Source organism: Rhincodon typus, chromosome 17 (assembly GCF_021869965.1).
Source record: "Rhincodon typus isolate 14 chromosome 17, sRhiTyp1.1, whole genome shotgun sequence".
Lineage (NCBI taxonomy): Eukaryota > Metazoa > Chordata > Chondrichthyes > Orectolobiformes > Rhincodontidae > Rhincodon > Rhincodon typus.
The window spans coordinates 12,898,636-12,920,120 of NC_063348.1; the positions used below are offsets into that span (position 1 = coordinate 12,898,636).

The 21,485-nt window shown below is 40.7% G+C and overlaps 1 protein-coding gene across 1 annotated transcript in view; it reads right to left on the bottom strand.

The window, feature by feature from the left end:
• LOC109916254 (tripartite motif-containing protein 44) overlaps positions 1-18,226 on the bottom strand; it is a 94,176-nt gene extending 75,950 nt beyond the window's left edge. Inside the window, exons 1-2 of the mRNA XM_020515974.2 lie at positions 17,405-18,226; positions 3,190-3,267 (exon numbers count right to left, since the gene is read on the bottom strand). Of these exons, the coding sequence (XP_020371563.1) occupies positions 3,190-3,267; positions 17,405-17,833 (507 nt within the window). The 5' untranslated portion in view covers positions 17,834-18,226. The remainder of the gene's footprint in view (positions 1-3,189; positions 3,268-17,404) is intronic.
• Positions 18,227-21,485: the final 3,259 nt, after the last annotated feature.

The following is a 21,485-nucleotide window of genomic DNA, read 5'->3' on the forward strand; positions in this document are numbered from 1 at the left end:
AAACGTCAGCTTTCCTGCTCCTCTGATGCTGCTTGGCCTGCTGTGTTCATCCAGCTCTACACCTTGTTATCTCAGATTCTCCAGCATCGGCAGTTCCCACTATCTCTCCAGCAGGTAGGCTACCTGTTTTGCAGTGGAAAAGGTACCAGAGACACAGTTAATCAGGCCTTTGAGGGACTGGGCCCTTAACTATTGTTAATTTACCACTAAAGGCCCTTAATTCGTGGTCAGTCAAAAAAGTCAACTATGGGTCTTCCTGCACAAATCTTCGTCCCTGAGGAGGCAGGAAGGTCAAACAAGTGACACGAGGAAGGAGATTTGGAAGTGCGGGCACTATGTGCACTTAAGACTGAGATGAATAGTTTCTTGATTAGTAAGGGGATCAGGGGTTATGGAGAGAAGGCAGGAAAATGGGGTTGAGAAACGTATCAGCCACGACTGAATGGCAGAGCAGATTCGATGGACCGAATGGTCTAATCCTGATCCTATATCTTATTGTGTTATTTGTATGCATGGGCACGTGAGAGTATTGTGGGTGTGGGCATGGGCTTGGGGGGTGGGTCCTTCACCTGTCCCTGAGTTTACTGACCACACTGGCTCTTGATCAAACAATGTCTTGATTTTAAAATTCTCATCCTTATTTTCAAATTCCTCCATGGCCTCATCACACACTATTTCTTTAATCACCTACAGCTCTGCAATCCTCCAAAATATCTGTGTTGTCTAATTCTATCCGCTGTACTATTTCTCCAATTTTAACTCCTCCAGTGATGCTGGCCATACCTTCAATTACCTCACTTCTTAGGCTCTGGAATTTCCTCTCTCCACACCTGTCTGCATGTTTACCTCACTTTCTTCGTTTAAGTTTCTCCTCAGAACCTATCTTCTTGACTAAGCTTTTTGTTATTTGACCTAATATCTTTTGGTGTGACTTAGAACATAGAACATAGAACAGTACAGCACAGTACAGGCCCTTCGGCCCACGATATTGTGCTGAACTTTTACCCGAAACCTAAGGTCTATCTAACCTCCACCACTACCTTATACTATCATCCATATGCCTATCTAATAGCCACTTAAATGCCCCTAATGAGGCCGACTCCACTACCCTCTCCGGCAATGCATTCCACGTCCCTACCACTCTCTGAGTGAAGAACCTACCTCTGACGCCTCCCCGATATCTACCTCCTTTCACTTTAAAACTATGTCCCCTCGTAAAAGCTACCTCCACCCGAGGAAAAAGTCTCTGGTTGTCTACTCTATCTATACCTCTGATCATTTCGTACACCTCTATCACGTCACCTCTCATCCTTCATCATTCTAAAGAGATAAGCCCTAGCTCTCTCAACCTTTCCTCGTAAGACCTTCCCTCCATTCCAGGCAACATCCTGGTAAATCTCCTCTGCACCTTTTCCACATTTTTCTTGTAATGAGGTGACCAGAACTGGACACAATACTCCAGATGTGGCCGAACCAGGCTTTTGTATAGCTGGAGCATAACTTCACGGCTCTTGAACTCAATCCCTCTATTAACGAAAGCTAACACACTATACGCCTTCTTAACAACTCTATCCACCTGGGTGGCAGCTTTCAGCGAACTGTGAACATGAATGCCAAGATCCCTCTGCTCCTCCACACTGCCAAGAATCTTTCCATTAACCCTGTATTCTGCTTTCAAGTTTGTCCTTCCAAAATGAATCACCTCACACTTTTCAGGATTATACTCCATCTGCCACTTCTCAGCCCAGCTCTGCATTCTATCAATGTCCCTTTGTAACCTAGAACAGCCCTCTGCTCTGTCCACAGTGTGACCCACCTTCGTATCGTCCGCAAACTTGCTAATCCACCCTTCCGCTTCTTCATCCAAATCATTTACAAAAATCACAAATAGAAGAGGACCCAGAACAGATCCTTGTGGTACACCACTCATAACTGAGCACCATGTTGAATATTTTCCGTCCACTACCACTCTTTGTCTTCTAAGGGTCAGCCAATTCTGAATCCAATCTGCCACATTTCCCCCTATCCCATGCCTCCTTACCTTCTGCATGAGCCTACCATGGGGAACCTTATCAAACGCCTTACTTAAATCCATGTATACCACATCCACCGCTCCACCTTCATCTGGTGTTTGGTCACCTCTTCAAAGAATTCAATAAGGTTTGTGAGGCATCTACCCCTCACAAATCCATGCTACTATCACGAATCAAACTGTGCCTTTCCAAGTGATCATAAATCCTGTCTCTCAGAGCCCTTTCCAATAATTTGCCCACCACTGACGTAAGAAACACTGACTTAGTGTCATGTTTTGGTTTATAATGTTGCTGTGATATGCTTTGGAATATGTTATTATGTTACTGTTATTATTGTTGTTTTATGACCTCAGGACATTTCAAAATACTTTCCAACCAGTTAAGTACTTTTGAATTGTAGTCATGATTGTAATGTAGGGGACACAACAGCCAGTTTCAGCAAAGCAAAGTTATCAATGTGACAATGATTAGATAATTTGTTTCTAGATGTGGTTTGAGGGTAAATATTGACCAGACACAGGTGGCAGTTCCTTTTCTCTGCTTTAAATAGTGCCATGGGATCTTTTGCATCTAGTAGAGGTCTGGTGGAAGGTCAGTTTAGAAAAAACAAAATCTTATCTCAAAGATGGCACCTCAGAATGTTTTGAAGGGCCAGCTGAGATTATATGTTCAATTCACTGCTGTTTGATAGGAAATGCTCAACCTCTAATTAGACGTGACAGTATTACCATTGGACCAAGCTTGACGTGAAACTGTGATGCAAGGATCATGCATGAACTCTATTTTTGACTGAAATGTAAAATGAACTAAAGAATCACCCCTGCTGTATTTATTTATCTCTAAGATCTGTACGTACAGTGAACTTTCTAATAACATTTCAGATTGAATCATACAATGCTGAAACTGTGTCAGTGGGGCTATGTAGATAGATTACAAGGTCCCACAACAGCAAGCAGATAAATGACCAGTTAAACTGTTCTTGATAATGTTGACCTATGGAGAAATCTTAGCCGGGACATCAGGTGAATTACTTACCTTGCTTTGAATTTTCTATGTCACCTGTTCTCCTAACGTTATTTTAAGAATAGTGTTCTATTCTAATAGTGAGAAAATACCTCTGAAATAGAATACAGTGCTGATAAGAGGAGGCACATACATTGGGGTCTGAGCTTTTCATCTTCAGCCGTTCCACCATCTCCATCATGGCACCCTTCAGGTCAATGGGAGGTCGATTCTAAGGAAGAGGAAAGAAGTTGTAAAGAACACCAAACACACGTCAGCTTAGCTTTCAGTTTTTAACCCCATTGGTTTGAGACACTAAGGATATCCCAATGTCATTTCACTTTTATGTACACAAGCCCTTTTGTATTCTATGAAACAGAAACTGTAAGGGATTTTTAAAAAAGTTTTATGTTAATGTCTTTGAAATGGTAAATAATCCCCTAAATCGAACTGAACAGTGAAGGAAAAAAGGGGAACATGATTGTCTAACTTCAGTCACAAAGGAACGATAGTAGGATTCCTGCTTAAGAGCAGCTTTTGTTTTGGAAAACTGTGAAAAACTGATTTCTTATACACTTGCTAGTAGAAACCTAAGAAACAATCTTACATCCAGATCGTTTTGCTTTGGGATTAAGTGAATACTGTTTGTACAGGAACTGGGACCAGTAGAAGCTAGCAGTTTATTCACTGAGATCATCATAACATACGACAAACTCTGTGAACTTGTGCAAGTGATTCACAAACCTGTCCTTTATAAATGGAAATCTTCCCCCTTTAGTGATAAAACATCAGCTTTCTGTGTAGACTGTCACAACAATAAAAAGTCTCCAACTTCAATCAGAAAAGTCAATCTTACGATAATACCTCTCTTCCTTCTATTTCTGAGGGCCACGTGCATTAACTGCGAAACTGATAAATGGTTAGTAAAATGTGTTGGCAGTCCTGCAAAATAATTCAGAAGTACTAGCATTGATTAGTGCCCTTACGCACAGATTCTGACAAAATATAATTTTAGATTCACTGATATTGAAATAGAGTTGAGTCCAATTGCAGGATCAGAGGTATTAATAATCTTTAATATTAGCAGAAAGGGAACAGCTCAGTAAAGGGACCTTTGTTTACATAGTGCTTTATCATATTTTGCTGAAAGATCTGAGTGATTCATATAATTCATTACTTTGCAACACAGTCACCACTATTATGTGAGGTAGGTGAATGAAGGGTTCATTCCTTTTTGGGTTGCATTGCCTGAGGGATGAATGTTGCCCAGGACATTGGAAGAACTCCCTGTCATTCATAAATTCTTCCCTCGGATTTTTCAGATCCACTGAACAGTCAGGCAGAGCTTGTGTTTAAGATCTTACCAAAAGTCAATATAGCCCTCCTTCAGTTTTCCAGTTCCCTGTCAGTATACACATTCAGTTGCTGGAGGGAGGCTTGAAAATTCAAAGCTTAGAAAATGAATCTGGGGAGGATGGTTACAGAGAACAAGGAAATGGGGCAGAGGAGTTAAACACATATTTTGCAACAGTATTTATGGTGGAAGATACTTTGAACATCCCATCAATGTTAAAGAATATCAGTGAGGAATTAAGTGCCATCCTCATCACTAAAGTAGTAGTATTAGACAAACTAATAGGGCTAAAGGCAGATAAGTCCCCCGGCCCTAATGGCTTCCATTCTAAGATCCTAAAGGAGGTGGCTACAGAGGTAGTGGATGCATGATAGTGGATACATTGGTTGTAACTTTCCAAAAACACTTGGATTCTGGAGAATCACCAATCAAAAGGGAGGGAGGCAAAAAGTGGGTAACTATAGGCCAATGAGCCTAACATCTACTGTTGCAGAAATATTGGAATCAATTATTAAGGAAGTAATAGCTGAAGATTTGGAAAATCATAATATTATCTAGCAGAGTTAGCATGGCTTCATTTAAGGGAAATTGTGTCTGACTAATTTATTAGAGTTTTTCAAGGAAGTCTCAACCAGAAAGGATAGAGGGGGACCAGTAGATACGTTGCATTTGGACATTTGTTCGACAAGGTACCTCATAAGGTTAAATGTAAGGCGAGAGCCCATCGTGCTAGGAGTATATTGGCATGGATAGAGGTTTGGCTTGGGCAGGAAACAGCAAGCAGGGATAAGTGATTTCTTTTATATTGGCAACATCTGACCAGTGGGGTTGCACAGGGTTCAGTGCTGGGACCACACTTGTTTACAATATATATTAATGATATGGAGGAAGAAAGTGAATGTTCTGTAGCCCAATATACAAATAACACAAAAATAGGTTGAAAGGCAAGTTGTGAAAGAGATAGAAACAACTTAAAAGAGTTATAGATAATTTAAGAGATAGTAGGAACTGCCGATGCTGGAGAATCTGAGATAACAAGGTGTAGAGCTGGATGAACACAGCAGGCCAAGCAGCATCAGAGGAGCAGGAAACTTGGACAAATGGAGTATAATGTGGGAAAATGTGAAGTTTTTCTTTTTGGAAGGGAGAACAAAAGAACAGTATTATTTAAATGGAAAACATCTTCAGAAAGCTGCAACACAACGGGACTTGGAAGGATTTGTGTGTGAAACACAGAAAGCTGGCACACAGGTGCAGCAGGTAATCAGGAAGGTTAATGGAATATTGGCCCTTATTTCAAGGGGGTTCAAGTAGAAGAGTAGGGAAGTCTTACTGCAAATGTACTAACTGCTGGCGAGATCACATATGGAGTATTGTGAGCAGTTTTGGTTGCCTTATTTAAGGAAAGATCCATCATTGGAGGCAGCTCAGAGAAAGTTGACAAGGAAGAACCCTGATTCTTCTGAGCAAAGGCTAAACAGGTTGGCACTCTACTTGCTATGGAGTTCAGAAAAATAAGAGGTGATCTCAGTGAAATATTTGGATTCTTAAGGGGCTTGACAGCGTAAATACTGAGAGGATGTTTCCCCTCACAGGAGAGTCTAGGACCAGAGGGCATAGTCTCAGAATAAAAGGGCACCAATTTAATGCTGAGATCAAAAGGAATTTCTTCTTTCTGAGCGTTGAGTGTCTTTGGAACTCCTTGCCACAGACAGTGGGGGATGGGGGAATCCTTGTGTAACTTTAAGGTTGAGATAGATAGATTCTTGATCAGTAGGGAAAATCAAGGGCTACACAGAAAAATGGTTGTGAGAAATGTTGGATCAGCATCATTCTGTCGAATGGCTGAATAGGCTCAAAGGACTGAATGGCCTAGTCCTGATATTATTTCTTATCATCTTAGTCTTCAACTAAGAGGTGAGCATGCTCCCAACTGAACCAAGCTGATACTTCTACATATGTTAAATATCTAGGGAACATCACATGATCTGCCCTATTCTTCTCGTCTGTATTAATTTTCTGTCATTCTTATGTTCTTTAATGCCCTTCTCCCTTCCTTTGTCCCTAGTCTCCCACCAGCTTTGCTTATTCACCTTGCCCTTAATTTTTTCTAACTGCTCCTACTTTCTCATTCAATTTTGAAGAAACCTTAACGCAGGATTTGATGTGTAATCACACAGCTGATGTCATAGCTCAGAAAGCCAAGAGGTTGGCTCCAGTTCTGTCTTTCATCTTTACACACAGCTTTATATTTATACTTACACAATTGTTTACAGTGTTACTCATTACAATTAGCCCGCTCATAGCTCAACAATCGCACACTCTCAGTGTCTATACAGACTGAAATTAAATCACCAGTTAATGTCCATCATCACATTATAATGAGACAATAGATATATTCTCTTCTCTCTAGTTAAATCAAGAGTTAATATTTATACAACTAAAACCTTAACACAACTTAAATCAAAAACCTCTATATTCTGTACAAAGCATTACATTGCGATACCCCTCCTCTAGGCAATAACAACTTCCTCCTACTTCATACAACAGCGTGGATTCAATTCTTGCACCATTGAGGTTACCATGAAGGACTCTCTTCCTCAACCTCTCCCCTCACCTGAGGAATGATGACCCTCAGGTTAAACCACCACCAGTCGGCTTTCTCTAACAAAACAGCAGTCCTATGATCTAGTAAGACTAAGGCAGCTTTACACTTATTTTTATTTTTTTCTTATAAAACAATCAGATAGTTAGTTGATGGCTAGCCTCCAATCATTTTAATTTTAAATATTTGCTTTTTCTGCTACATTTGATTCAAGACAGCAGGGTCAATCTGTTATCTTTCCTCCTTCATACTTTTGGAAGAAGATAGATTATTCCACAGTGAACGATTATCTGTGAGATTCAATTAGGGACAACTATTAGGAACAAGAGGGTAGCTAGGGGAACGGTAGATCCACTCAAGAACAAAGGAGGAAACTTAGGTGCGTAGGCAGAAGTAGCTAAGGTCCTTCATGAGTACTTGTATCAGTATTCATCAAGGAGAAGGACGTGGATGATGGTCATTTTAGGGAGGGTATGCTGATATTCTACGACATGTCGATATTAAGAAGACAGTGATGTTGAGCATCTTGAAAAACATCAAGGTAGATAAGTCCCCACCACCTGATAAGTGCCTATCCCACGATATTGAAGGAGGCAAGGGAGGAGATTGTAGGGACCTTGACAGGGATCTTTGTATCCTCTTTAGCCACAGGTGAGGTCCCAGAAGATTGGAGAATAGCCAAAGTTGCTCCTTCGTTAAAGATGCCTTACATCAGTGGTAGGGAAATTATTGGAGAAGATTCTCAGAGGCAGGATTCACTTGCATTTGGAAAAAAATATGATTATTTGGGATTATCAGCATGGCTATGTGTCGGATATGTCTTGCTTCACAAAGTTGATTGAGCCTTTTGAGGGAGTGACAAACATGAATAATGAAGGTAGGGCAGTGGATATTGCCTACATGGACTTTGCGAAGGCATTTGATGAGGTCCCTTATGGTAGGCTGGTCCAGAAGATTAAGTCATATGGAATCCACAGTGAGTTGCTAAGTTGGATACAAAATTGACTTGTGCATAGAAGAAAGAGGGCAGTTGTTTTTTCTGACCGGAGGTCTGTGACCAGTGATGTTCCACAAGGATTGGTGCTGGGACCTCTGTTGGAAATATGTTCATTTAATAAAGTCTGAGCTGGAATTGGAAAACAGGAAACAACAGCTTGCCCCTCTGAGTTTCATGATGGAGACAGAAAACCTATAGCTTTATGTATTCACATGACTCCGAGAATCAAAGGAATGTTTTGAAGGTTAAGTTAATTAGTTTAAATCATTTTCTCAGATGTCTCACTGTGTTCCAAACTGAAATGAGGACAGATTGTAGGGACATTCTTTTCTTTTGGTTTTGGGTTTTTAATCTGTGTGACGTTTCACAGGAATTAATAGCTGAAATCAGCCTCGTAGCAGCTTTGAGACAAGCAGAAACAAAAAGTCTTAGTTTCATGCCAGGAGAAGTGAAGGAATTCTGAAGATCTTGTAAAGTCTCGGGATGCTCTTGGTTGGAGATAAATGTCGAACACGGAATGTCCTGTTGAGATTTTTGATTTGAACAATAAGTGTTTACAAAATATAGTCTCATGCTAGCAGGACTTGATTTATTTAACTCTTACACAGTAAACATTTTTGTTTAAGGCATGCATATTTTGTGGTAAAATTCTTTCAGCTGATAAATTGAGTTTGAATTTCTTTTTCAAAATTACTGGTCTCCTCAGGGATCATAACACACTGCTCAGATATTGTCATAAGGTTGATGCTCTGATGACTGAACACTAGCTAAAACCATGTGGGGCTTATCAGCAGAATCTAGCAATTTAAACACTAATACTTATCTAGGGATTCCCAGTTTGAATTTTGTCAATCATTTATACAATCTGTTGAAGTCCACGATTTCTTCTTTCATGGACAATCTGCTTTCTGAAATCTATCAAAGTCCAACCATGCTTCAGGCATTTAATAGATTATCTTTCCTTTAAATCTTATCCAAAAACTTCAGTAGAAGATCCAAACCACAATTATGACTTGACTGACTAGCATTTGGCTCACAAAATATTGTATTTCTGACTTTACTTTTCTTAGGAAATGACAAGCTCAAAACCAGACCCTCAATTTTTTTATATCTCCCAACCTTCACCCTTGAACAGCCATTCTCCGTCACTATTATATCTCAAGAAGTCAAAAGGTAAAGGATAGAACTGGAGCCCGTCTTTACAAATACATTTTATGAATGTTTGTAAAGTTACACAATTCCTAACCTTCAATCAGTTCATTAATTTCCAGTTAATGGTCACCACCTGCAAACAATTAAAACACAATAAATATACAATTAATAGTTAATTCTCAAAATATCCAAATAATATGAAGTTTTCTTTTTAATAACTAAGGCTTAGTGTTCCTACCTTTGGGCCAGGAGACTTAGGTTCGAGTCCTAACTGCCAAAGAGATGTGTCATAACATGTTTGAATAGGTTGATTAGAAATAGTTTTAAGTGGCTGTTGTGGCACAATGACCGTATCCTCATCTCTGAGCAAAAAGGCCCAGATTCAAGTCCCACCTCGTCTGGAGCTGTGTTATAACATGTCTGAACAGGTTCATTAAAAACATCTACTTTTTTAATAACTTACCTCCAGCCTCTCTTTCAATTGTGTACAGTCCTGGTTTGTTCAATGACATGGGGATACAGGTGCCTTCGTGAGAAGTGTTTGGCAAACAATTTGTCAATTTCTCTATGATATGATGCATTGTATTGTACATTATTCACTTTATTGCCCCTGTAACATGCTTGAGACAACAATAAAAACTCTGCTTCCTATCTGAATGTGCAAGAGTTACCATCTACTAACTTTTTATTATTACTGCTTTAAGGCAGATAGCTGTTATATAGATGGTCAATCCAGAGACAGAATCAGAATAATATAGTATTACAGCACAGAAGCTCATTATACCTGTGCCAGCTCTCCAAATAGATGTTCAATTACCCTCATCTATTCTTTTCACATTGGCTTGCAAATGCTTCTTTTTTATGTTTGCGTCCAATTTTGTTCTGAAAGCTCAGAATGATTCTGCTTGTACCACCCTCTTAGGCAGTGCACTCTAAGTCAGAATGCACTGTGTAAAGAAATTGATCTGATCTTTCTCTTTTTTTGACAATGATCTTGTGTTTATTGCCTTCCGTTACCAACTTTTCTATCAGTAGTTATTGGTCTCCCGATTAAAAGCCCCTTATAATTTTGAACATCATCGATGTGTCTTTTTGCAGATGGACATCAGATGGGTTATGTAACAGAGAGTGGTCTGTTCTGTCAAGTTAAAACCCTAGTGATTAAGGTGAAGACTACCATCGGTTACAATGTGCACAGAGCCTTCTTTATTCAGTAAGTGGACATTTAAACACAGGTCACGGCTACTATTTTATGCAGAGGGACAGTTAACAAATGGGTGACACAACAGCATGTAAAACCACAAATGTCTGATCTAAATCACACGGTGGGTTTCAGGAAAGGCAATTAAAGCAGAGGTCAAAGATCACATCTAAAGTTAGTCCAAGACTATTGATTTTTGGGAATTTTGACTTTTGGTAAAATGGTTCCATTTTGGATGTTTTCCACAGAAATGGCATCACTGATTATGAGACCTCACTGAGTATTGATGCCAACTACCACATCCTCTGTCACTTGTCTAGTGCAGAGAGTAATTTATGGTTCAAAGTAATTCCCGCAGTTAATGGGCTCATACCCAAGAAAAGCAGACTCATGTGCAAGACTGTACTTGTCCTGTATAAAAGGAGCTATTATTTAGCTTTTAATACCCTGTATAAATTAACATGCACTTGCTGAGAGATGTATTGTTACAATCTGCATGTAGATGTGCAAGTGAGACCAGCAATAAAGAGTCTTTTTCACCCCACAGAAAGTTGTGGAAAAAAACATAAATAACAGCATTCCGTATCTTAAAAGTCAACGTGTAGTAGCAATGTTGCCATGGATTCTCCTCTCCATTAAAGAACAATATTACAGCTACCAAGCATCCATGGTGTACACCATCAGTGGGAAAGCGAGTGTCTCAGTGTGTCTAGTTGATGAATTTTCATCAGATGTATCAATAAGTCATTGGTCTGAAAGTTAACCCTTTCCTTCCTCTCTCCATTGCTGCTGCCTGCTAGAAGTGTTCCCAGCATTTTTACTTCATATCTCTGGAACCTGCAGTGCTTTGCCTTCTGTCTATAATTAGTATCCTTTTTTTAAGCTGCTGACAGTGATGCCAAGTTCTCAGCTTTTCAACTGATCGCTATCCCGGTGTGGTGTGGCAACTTCCCGGCATGGTGTGGCAACCTCCCTGCCTGGCGCAGTGGACTCCCAGCTTGGTGTGTTACCGGGCAGGGTGTGGAGCCAGGGTTTGATGCAGACTGGAAGCTAGGTGCCAGCGTGTTCTGCTGTTCTTTTCTGTAATGCTGGACATTTTATTTCTGCGCCTCGGTACTTTTGTATGTAAGTTGGCGCTGTAATTGGTGACATACAACTGTTCACTATACTCATTGAGTATGTGTGACAATACAGGCTATTCTATTTTAACTTGGTCCAAAAAGAGTCCTGCTTTGTTGGTCAATTTATGCAGCCACTGTCAGTGGATTTGACCCCAGATATTCTCTCGGCCACTCTCACACCCTAAATCCCAACACTTCACAAAGTTATGGGGAGGTGTTTTCCACGATCTCCCTGTTTGGGTTGAGGCAGTTTAAAGGTTTGCTGGACATAAATGGTGAATCTCCCACTGACCATAGAAACACTAGGCAGGAAATGACAAGTAGTCTACTGAGCCTGTCTCACACTCATGATGATGGGAACAGCAAGACTTAACATTTCCTAGATACTCATCCCAACCACTGATCCTCACTGATTTGTAATCACCTGAGAGAATGAAAAAAAATCCCAGAAAAACCTAGGGTCAACAGGATGGGAAAAAAGTCACTAACCTCCTCCAGCGATCAAAGCTACTCCATTTTTAATTGTCTTATACAATGGTTTCCTTCAACAATTAGTTGACATTACCTTCTCTAAGTACTCAACCACCGGTACAGATTCATATTATGTAGGTTAGGCTCAGGAACAGGCAGTGGATATCACTCTCCAGTCCTTATGGTTAGCAGGGAACATAAATTGCTTCTTCCAAATCCCTAACTAGTTTGTTTTAACCACTCCTTCTCTCCATTCCAGTTTGATCTCTTCAAGATGTTGATCCTTTACTAGGGTTATTAAGTCTCTGGTTAAACTGTAAAACTCACCCATAAGCCTTTGATTTGGGTCAAGTACATGGCATGTCATACAGGTGGGGCATTCAACAATGACGGCTTCACCTGTGCTTAATTTGTTTTATCAAATCTAAGGAAGTGGATGCTGACACTTGGTAAAAGCAAGAAAACATTGTTTTTCAACATATATCATCCTTCACTCTGCTACCCCTACTCCAAGTGCAGAACACTGCCAAAACAGTAAAGATAAACCATTAAAATCTGAAAATAGAGATAGCAGTCCTTTAGTTGTCCCACTGTAGATCAAGGCAATTGTCTATCTGGGCAATATGGCATCCCCAAACAAGCCTGGATTGCATTTTGTTGCTAACCTCCTTGTGGATGTGAAATTGCTTTCATATTCACTGACCTACACTTACCTCAGTCTGACAATTTAAAAATTCTCTCCTTGTTTACAAATCTCTCCACAGTTTCACCCACCTTCAACCTATCTCTGTTATTTCCTACAACTTCCAAGATCCATGTGCTCTTCCAATTTTGATCTGTGTACCTTTGACTTCCTTTGGTCCATCATTTGTGGCTGCTCTGAAAATACTTCTGTAAACTTCTCACTGATGTCTTGTTTTCAGAGGCTATGCTCTCTGGTCCTAGACTCTCCCAGGAGGGGAAACATTCTCTGAGCATTTATCCTATTAAGCCACTTAAGAATCCTGTATGTTTCAATGAGATCACCTCTCATTTTGTTAACTCTGATGAGTAGGGTCCTAACCTGTTTAGCCTTTGCTCATAAACCAATCCCTCCATACCAGGGATCATCCAAATGAACCTTCTCTGAACTTTCTGCAATGAAATTGCATCTTTCCCTAATTAAGGGAACCAAGACTGCTCACATTACTCCAGATATGCTCTCTACAGCACTTGGTGTAGTAGCAGTAAGACTTCCCTACTCTTTTATTCTAACTCCCTTGAAATAAGAGTCAACATTCCGTTAACCTTCCTGTTTATCTGCTGCATCTGTTGTGCTAGCTTTTTGTGTGTCATGCACAAGTACCCCCAAGTCCCTTTATGCTGCAGCTTTCTGCAGTTTTTCTCCACTTAAATAATATTTATTTTGTTTTCCCTTCCAAAGCAAACAACTTCACAACTTCCTACATTATAATCCAGTTGTCAACCTCTTGCCCACTCACTTAATCTCTCTGCAAACTGTTTGCATCCCTCTCGCAACTTGGTTTTCCACCTATTTTTGCGTTGTCTGCAAATTTGGTTACGTTATATTTGTGTCCTTCTACCAAGTCATGAATATATATTGTAAACAGTTGGGGTCCCAGAACTGATCCCTGTGGAATCCCACTGGTTACAGGTCACCAATCTGAAAAAGAAACTCTTATCCCTACTTGCTGTGTCCTGCCCATTTGTGAATTCTCTATCCAATCCAAAATAATGCCTTCAACACCGTGGTCTCTTATCTTATGACTTAATCTTTTGTGAGGGACTTTGTTAGAATGCTGTCTTGAACTCCAGGTACAACACATCTACTAGTTCCCCTCTATCAATTATGGTTGAGGCTTCCTTGAAAAACACTAATAAATTAATCAGACACAATTTCCCTTTCATGAAGTCATGCTGATTCCATTTGATTTGTTTATGATTTTCCAAATATGCTGCTAATACCTCCTTAATAACTAATTACAACACTTTTGTAACAATAGATATTAGGCTAATCAGCCTATAAACACCTTTCTTCAGCCGATCTGGCTGTTAGGGATGTTTTCTCTGTGAAGTCTTCTATGAGGACTCTTAGCTAGAAATGCTGTGGTAGCTTTTATGGATAGTCAGTGCTTTCTTAGAGAGCTTGGTGATTTCTTGTGAAAGCTAGGTGCTCATTTCTCAGATAGCGGTTTGTTCTCACACCGATTTTCAAAAACCCTCTCCTTATGTGCCTTGGATGACATATCAATTTTCTTACAATAGCATTGGTCCAAGGTTGTTAAAACCATCAGATTTAAATTCAATTGGCTTTCAATCGCTAAGTGCTTGGTTTAAATTAATTGGCTGATTCCAGCTAGTTGCCAAAACATCAAAACAAGCCTAAAGTTTCCATCACACAGTTCAATTGATACATAGTTCAATTTCAGAACTGTCTGTATTCCTTCAGCTGCTTAGACACATTTTCTGTATAAATCTCTCAGCTTAGAAAAGCACTTTACCTCATAAAGGAGCCACTCACTCTTCTCCCTCTTTTTTAGAAACAAACATATTTTAGCTTCCTGCCTTCTAATTCATGATTACTCTACACAACTTTATAACATAATGCATCACTATCTCTGTAGTAGATCTCTGTAGCTACCTCTTTTAGGATCCGAGGATACAAGCTATCAGGGCCAAGGGTTTTACCTGCTTTAGCCCCATTAATTTGTCTAACACTACTTCTGATGGTGATGTTACATAAGTCCCCCCCCTCCACAATCATATTCTTTAGTATTAATGGGATGTTGGAAGTATCTTCCACCACAAAGACTGATGCAAAACATCTCTTTAACTCCTCTGCTATTTCCTTGTTCTTCAGAACTCTCTCGTCAGATTCATTTCCTAAGGGCCAATGTTCACTTTGACCTTTCTCTTCCTTTTTATATATTTAAAGAAGCTATTAATGACAGTTTCTTTATTCCTCACTAGTTTTTCCTATAGGTTATTATCTTTTCAGTCAATCTTTGTTGGATTCTTAAATTATTCCAGCCTTTGGGGCTATTGCCGACTTGTTTCCTCCTGATGAACTTTCTCTCTATTGGTTGAAGTCATAACCGGCACAAAGGAAAACGATTGTGAGTGCTGGAGGTCCACCATCTCAGCTCCAGGACATCTCTACAGGAGTTCCTCACGGTAGTGTCCTTGGCCTGACCATCTTCAGCTGCTTCGTCAATGACCTTCCATGCATAAGATCAGAAGTGACAAAGATTGTAGACCCTGGCAACATACCAGCAACAGTACTAAAGACTTGCTGCTCCCCTAGCCAAGCTTTTTCAGTAGTTATAACACAAAGCATCTACCCAATAATGTGGAAAATTGCCCAATTATGTTGTGTACACAAAAGCAGGACAAACCCAACCTGGCCAAATATTGACCCGTCAGTCTGTTCTTGACCATCAGTAAAGGTATAGAAGGTGTCATCAACTGTGCACCTGCTCAGTGACACCCAGTTTGGGTTCCACCAGGGTCACTCAGCTCCTGACCTCATTACAGCCTTGGTTCAAACATGGACAAAAGTACAGAATTCCAGCGGTGAGATGAGGGTGACAACCCTTGACATCATGGCCACATTCAAACCAGGGTGGCATTAAAGAGTGAAACCAGAATCAATGGGAACAGGACACAAGCTCTCCACTGTTTGGAGTGAAGCCTGGCACGTAGGAAGATGGTTGTGGTTGTTGGAGGTCAATCATCTCAGTTCTAGGACATTTCTACAGGAGCTCCTCAGGATAGAGTCCTAAGGCCAACCATATTCAGCCGCTTCATCAATGACCTTCCCTCCATCATAAGGTCAGAAGTGGTTACATTCACCAATGATTACAGAATGTTCAGCACCATTTGTGACTCCTCAGATAGTGATACCATGTCCAAATGCATCATGAACTGGACAATATCCAGGCTTAGTATGACAAGTGGCAAGTGACATTCGCACCTCACAATCTAACCACTAGACTGGACCACTGGACTAGCCACATCAATACTGCAGCTACAAAAGCAAGTCAGCAGTTGGGATTTCTGCTGTGAGTAACTCACCACCTGACCCCCCCAAGCACGTCCACTATCCGCAGGATGCACGTCATGGCATACTCTCAATTTGTCTGGATGGGTGCGGTTTCAGTAAGATTTAGAAAGCTAACACCACCCAGGTTAAACATCTTGGTTGATTGGCACTCCATCCACCATCTTCAACATTCACTCCCTTCACCACTGACATACATTGGTAGTACTGTGCACCATCTACAAGATACACTGCAACGACTGACCAAATCTCTTTTGACTTCACCTTCCAAACCACATGCCCACTGCCATGTTGAAGGGAAATGGCAGCAGATGAATGGGTACTCCACCATCTGTAACTTACCCTCCAAACGTTATGCTAACTTGGGTCTATGTCACTGATCCTTCATTTTCATGAGGTCAAAATCCTGGTTCTCTCTCCCTTACAGTATTATAGGTGTACCTATAACACAAAGCTGCATCAGTTCAAGAAGGCAACTCACCATGATCTTCTGTGAATGCATAACAAAACTTGAGATCCAAGCTAAAGGAATCCAAATACTGGAAAATATGGGGAACATGGAGGACTAGGATTAACAATGGTCTCAGCAGCTACATTGTATTTTTTAGGCAATATTATTTGGTGTGTGATTTGTTACAGTAAGGAGATCTCACACCTGAGTTTGATTCTAACTATTAATGTGTTGAAGGGTCATGGAGAGCTAGCAGGAAAGTGGGGTTGAGGTTGAGATGAGATTAACCATGATTATACTTGATGGTGCAGCAGGCTTGAGGGGCTGAATTGCTTACTCCTGCTCCTAATTCTTATGTTCTTACACTGTGTTTTGGTGCCCTACCTTATTCTGCAATGCTCCTGTGAAATGACTTAGAAAGTTTTATGTTAAGGGTGTTACACAAATCCAGGTTGTTGGTGTTGTGTAACTCAGGCGTGGAGGTTGTCATGAAGGGAAACTCTGTGGAGCTGTGGGTGATTCAGTCGAAAAAGGAATTGTTGGCAGTGTCCATTACTGGGTTTAATCCCCATATTCCCATACTGGAACCACAGCGTCTGAAAAGTCTTGAGGTATAATCATAGAATCCTTACAGTGTGGAAGCAGACCATTCAACCGATCGGGTCCACACCCACCCTCCGAAGAGAATTCCATCCAGACCCGAGTTGAACAGTCCAATAACCTAACTGCTCTGTAGTTTCTAATCAATCTGTTTAGAGATGTTACTATACATCCTTGCAGCAGGTGGAACTGAACTCCTCTTAGCACAGAAGTAGGGATGCTGCCACAAGGAGCCCTTCCGGACCGCACTATACAATCGTTGAATGTATTGCACGTAGTACGCCCCCAAAAATACAGCGGGCAAATTTTATTTTCTTCCATTTTAATAGGATTCCTGTGAACTTGCACGCAACTTACTCTCAGGGCTAGGTAGGCTTCGTCCAGTGTGATCAGTTGATGCTGACGGTGGGGGCCTAGGGCGCACAGGACGCAAATGATCTTCTCGTCGTCTTTGCAGTAAAGTGTAATCTCCTGGTTGTGATCCACGCATTTCTTCCTCTCGCCTTGCTTCCCATCTCCATCAGAGGCTTCCGCCTTGTTAGCCGCGTCCGACGGCTGGGACCCCGGGCTTTCAGTGGCTGCCTGGAAGTCCCGGAGCCCGTGCTGGCGCCGGGCCGGCTTCGCGTCGTGCTCGCGGGCGTGCAGCTCACAGAAGGAGAGACAGCAGACGTCGCAGAGCTTGAGGGCGAGCCGTGCCTCGTCCGGCTCGCATACATCGCAGAAGCCGTCCGGAGCAGGCTCGTCCGCGCACGTTAAACTGCTGTTGCTGGGGCCCTCGCTCGCCATTCGGGCCCACTATGCAGCTGCAACAATGTACATCAGCACGCCGTCGCCACACTGTATCTATCCAGTGCAAAGCTCTGAGCACCCCTCTCCTCTTTCTTCAAAACAGCCTGCTTCAGAGCTGCTTTCCTAAACCCGACGCAAAGATTTCTTTACAGAAAATATACCGACTTTTAATTATATCAGGGAACAGTCACTACAGGAAGCGGAAAGGTTTGAAGGGCTCAGAATCGCGTTCTCAACTCGTTTTCTAAAATAATTCACACAGCTTCCGGGTTTGACGGCATCTCCGTGACCTGTGGTTTCTGAGGGCAAAAAGCGCCCTAATTTCAAAACGCCACTTGCGTAGAAGGGAAATATATACGGTTTTCAATTTAAATATAACGTAAGGCTATTTTTCTAGACCGCAAGGCCATTCACAATTATGAAAGCGATTAATATATATTGCCAGATATATTGGATCTATTTTAGAGACCGCAGTTTATTCCAGATCTCCTCTTCTCCGCCTTCCCAGCCCTTCCTTTTCTGAAGCATTGAAGGGTTGCTTACGTTTCCAGGGCCTCCTTAACTTGCACAAGGTTTAAACCTTGACGCGGTTCTTTTCGCATCTGGGATGGAGAGACTGCTACAACCTATCTTCAACAGAATGTCTGAAGACTAGGACAAAGTGTTAGTTGGTAAGATGATTTGTGACATGTACTAATGTGCCCTGTGCAACAGTGGCTAGTGTCCTCTGTTATTGAATCTTAAGGTCCAACTTCCAATTGACCAGAAAAGGTACGTTTAGCACAGAAATGATTTCTGCCACTGTAGATGCCACTCCAGGATGGTATGTTGATCCCTCAGAGTCAAGGATATCTAAAGTGGTGTAGGATTCTTTGTTTAAATGTTTTAATTTTGTAAGGTAGAGGGTGTTCTGAAAAATAGGATTTAGGGCGCTAGACGAGACTGAAAAGGCATTAATTCAGAATTGCTGTCAATACCTCATGCTAACGACTGTGGAATACAAGATCGAGTGACTGAACCGATGGCTGGCAAACTAATGCAAGAGGCAGAGCTTTAGATTTGAGGCATTAGGACCAGTTGCAGGGTAGATGGGGCCTGAACTAAGAGGATATGTGACACATTTGTAGGATTGGGACCAACGATACCTTTCTTGATAGATATGCTAATGCTATTCAGGAGGTTTAAATTAACTTGTTATTCAATGGGTACTTAAAAGGGAATTTAAAAATAATTTTTAAAAGCTGGTAATAGAGGCAGAAAAGCTGTAGATGGAAATCAGCAGAAACAAATCCTAGATCAACTAGAGTCAAATTTTCAAATTGTGTTAAAAACATTATCTGAGTGCAAGCAGCATTTGCAGTGAGATAATTGATACTGCTAGTAGAAGTAAAAGGGTACAGATTAATTGTCATTATAGAAATATAGCTGCAGGGTGACTAAGACAGGGAACTAGAATGCAAGGATATTTGACATTTAGCAGATATAGGCAAAACAGGACAGGAGTTGGAGCACTGCTGATTATAAGGGACAAGACCATGTATTAGTGAGACAGGATCTCCAATTGGAGGAACAAGATGTAGGATCTTTTCTGGGTGTACCTAAGAGACTGCAAGGAGTAGCAATCATTGGTAGGAATGGTTTGTAAGCTACCATTCAATAGGTAATGGTAAGACACAGTAAAAATCAGGAATTAGAAGTGTGTGTAACAAGAGAAGTACAGCAATCATGAGTGACTTCAATCTACACAGCCTGGGTACATCTAATGAGCACCAATGGTGTCAAGGAAGAATTCCTAGAATATGCCTGAGAGAGTTTTCTGGAGCAATATGTTTAGGAAACAACTATGGCACAGGTTATTTTAATCTGGTATTATGTAAAGTGAAGATGCTAATTAATAAGCATACTTTGAAAGAAATTTTAGTGAATAATGACCATTCTATGATAGAATGTCTCATATCTTTTACAAAAGTTGTAGTTCAGTCTGAAACTAGGGTCTTAAATTTAAACAAGGGAATTCTGAAGAAATGAAGAGGAAATGACTATAATGGATTGAAAAAATATTAAAAGGTTTGATGGTAGATGTACAATGGCTAGTATTTAAATACTTGATACTTGGTTATCAAAATCATTGCATTCCTTTAAAGCCAAATTACACAACAGGAAAAGTGAGAGTGCCATGGCTAGCAAGGGAGGTTAAAGGTAGTAACAGAGCAAAGGAAGAGACTTATAAAATTGCCAGAAAATATTGCAAGCATGAGGACTAGGAGCATTTTAGAAATCACCAAAGGAGAATAAAGAATTTGTTAAAGAATGAGATTCCATATGAAACTAAAATCATAAGAATCATAAAAGATTGTACAATCCATTTCTGTGCGTGATGAGGAAAAGATTTGAAAAGACAGATGTGGGTCCATTATGGGCAGAGACAAGAAACTTTAGAATCAAAAACAGAAAATGGCAGAGAAGCCAAAAAAGTCCTTTGTGCCTTCAACTGCGAAGATAGCCACTATATGTCTCCCTCAAATAATTAAGACTGAAAAGTCTAGAGAATGTGTAGAATTGAGAGAAATTAATAATGGTTAAAATGTAGTATTGGAGAAATCAATGAGACTGGAAGTTGACAAATTGTCGGGATGTGATAACTTTCAGTTTAGAGAATTGAAAATGTCATAGAAACACAGAAGATAGGAGCAGGAGTAGGCCACTGACTCCTCGAGCCTACTATGCCATTCATTATGATCATGGCTGATCATCAAGCTCAATAACCCAATCCCGCCCTCTCTATTTATCCCTTCATCCCTTTAGCCTTTTACCTAACTCCTTCTTGAAAACACAATGTTTTGGCCTCAATCACTTTCTGTGGCAGAGAATTCCACAGGCTCACCACTCTCTGGGTGAAGAAATTTCTCCATATCTCAGTCCTAAAAAGGTTTACCCCCTTTGCTTAAACTATGACCCCTGATTCTGGACTCATCATCAGGGTCATCCTTCCTCCTCTAACCTGTCTAGTCCTGTTAGAATTTTACATATTTCTATGAGAATTCCCCCTCATTCATCCAAACTCCAATAAATACAATCCTAACTGACTCAATTTCTCCTCATATATCAGCGCTGCAATCCCAGAAATAAACTTGATAAATCTTCATTGCACTCTCTCTGTAGCAAGAACATCCTTCCCCAGATATGGAGACCAAAACTGCACATAAAATTCCAGGTGTAGTCTCAACAAGGTCCTGTATAATTGAAGCAAGACATCCTTATTTCTGTACTCAAATCCTCTTACTATGAAAGCCAACATACAATTTGCCTTCTTTACTGCCTGCTGCACCTGCATTCTTATTTTCAGCAACTGGTGCACGAGGATACCTAGGTCTTGTTGAGCATTCCCTTCTCTCAACTTACAGCCATTCAAATAATAATTTGCATTCCTATTTTTGCTCCCAAAAATAGATAACCATTTATCCACATTATAATGCAGTTGTCATGCATTTGCCCACTCAGTCAGCTTGTCCAAATGACACTGCAACATCCCTGCTCCCTCCTCATAGGTCACCCTTCCACCCAGCTTTTTGTCATCATCAAATTTTGAAATATTACTTTTAGTTCCCTTACCTTATTCATTAACATATATTGTGAATAGCTGGAGTAC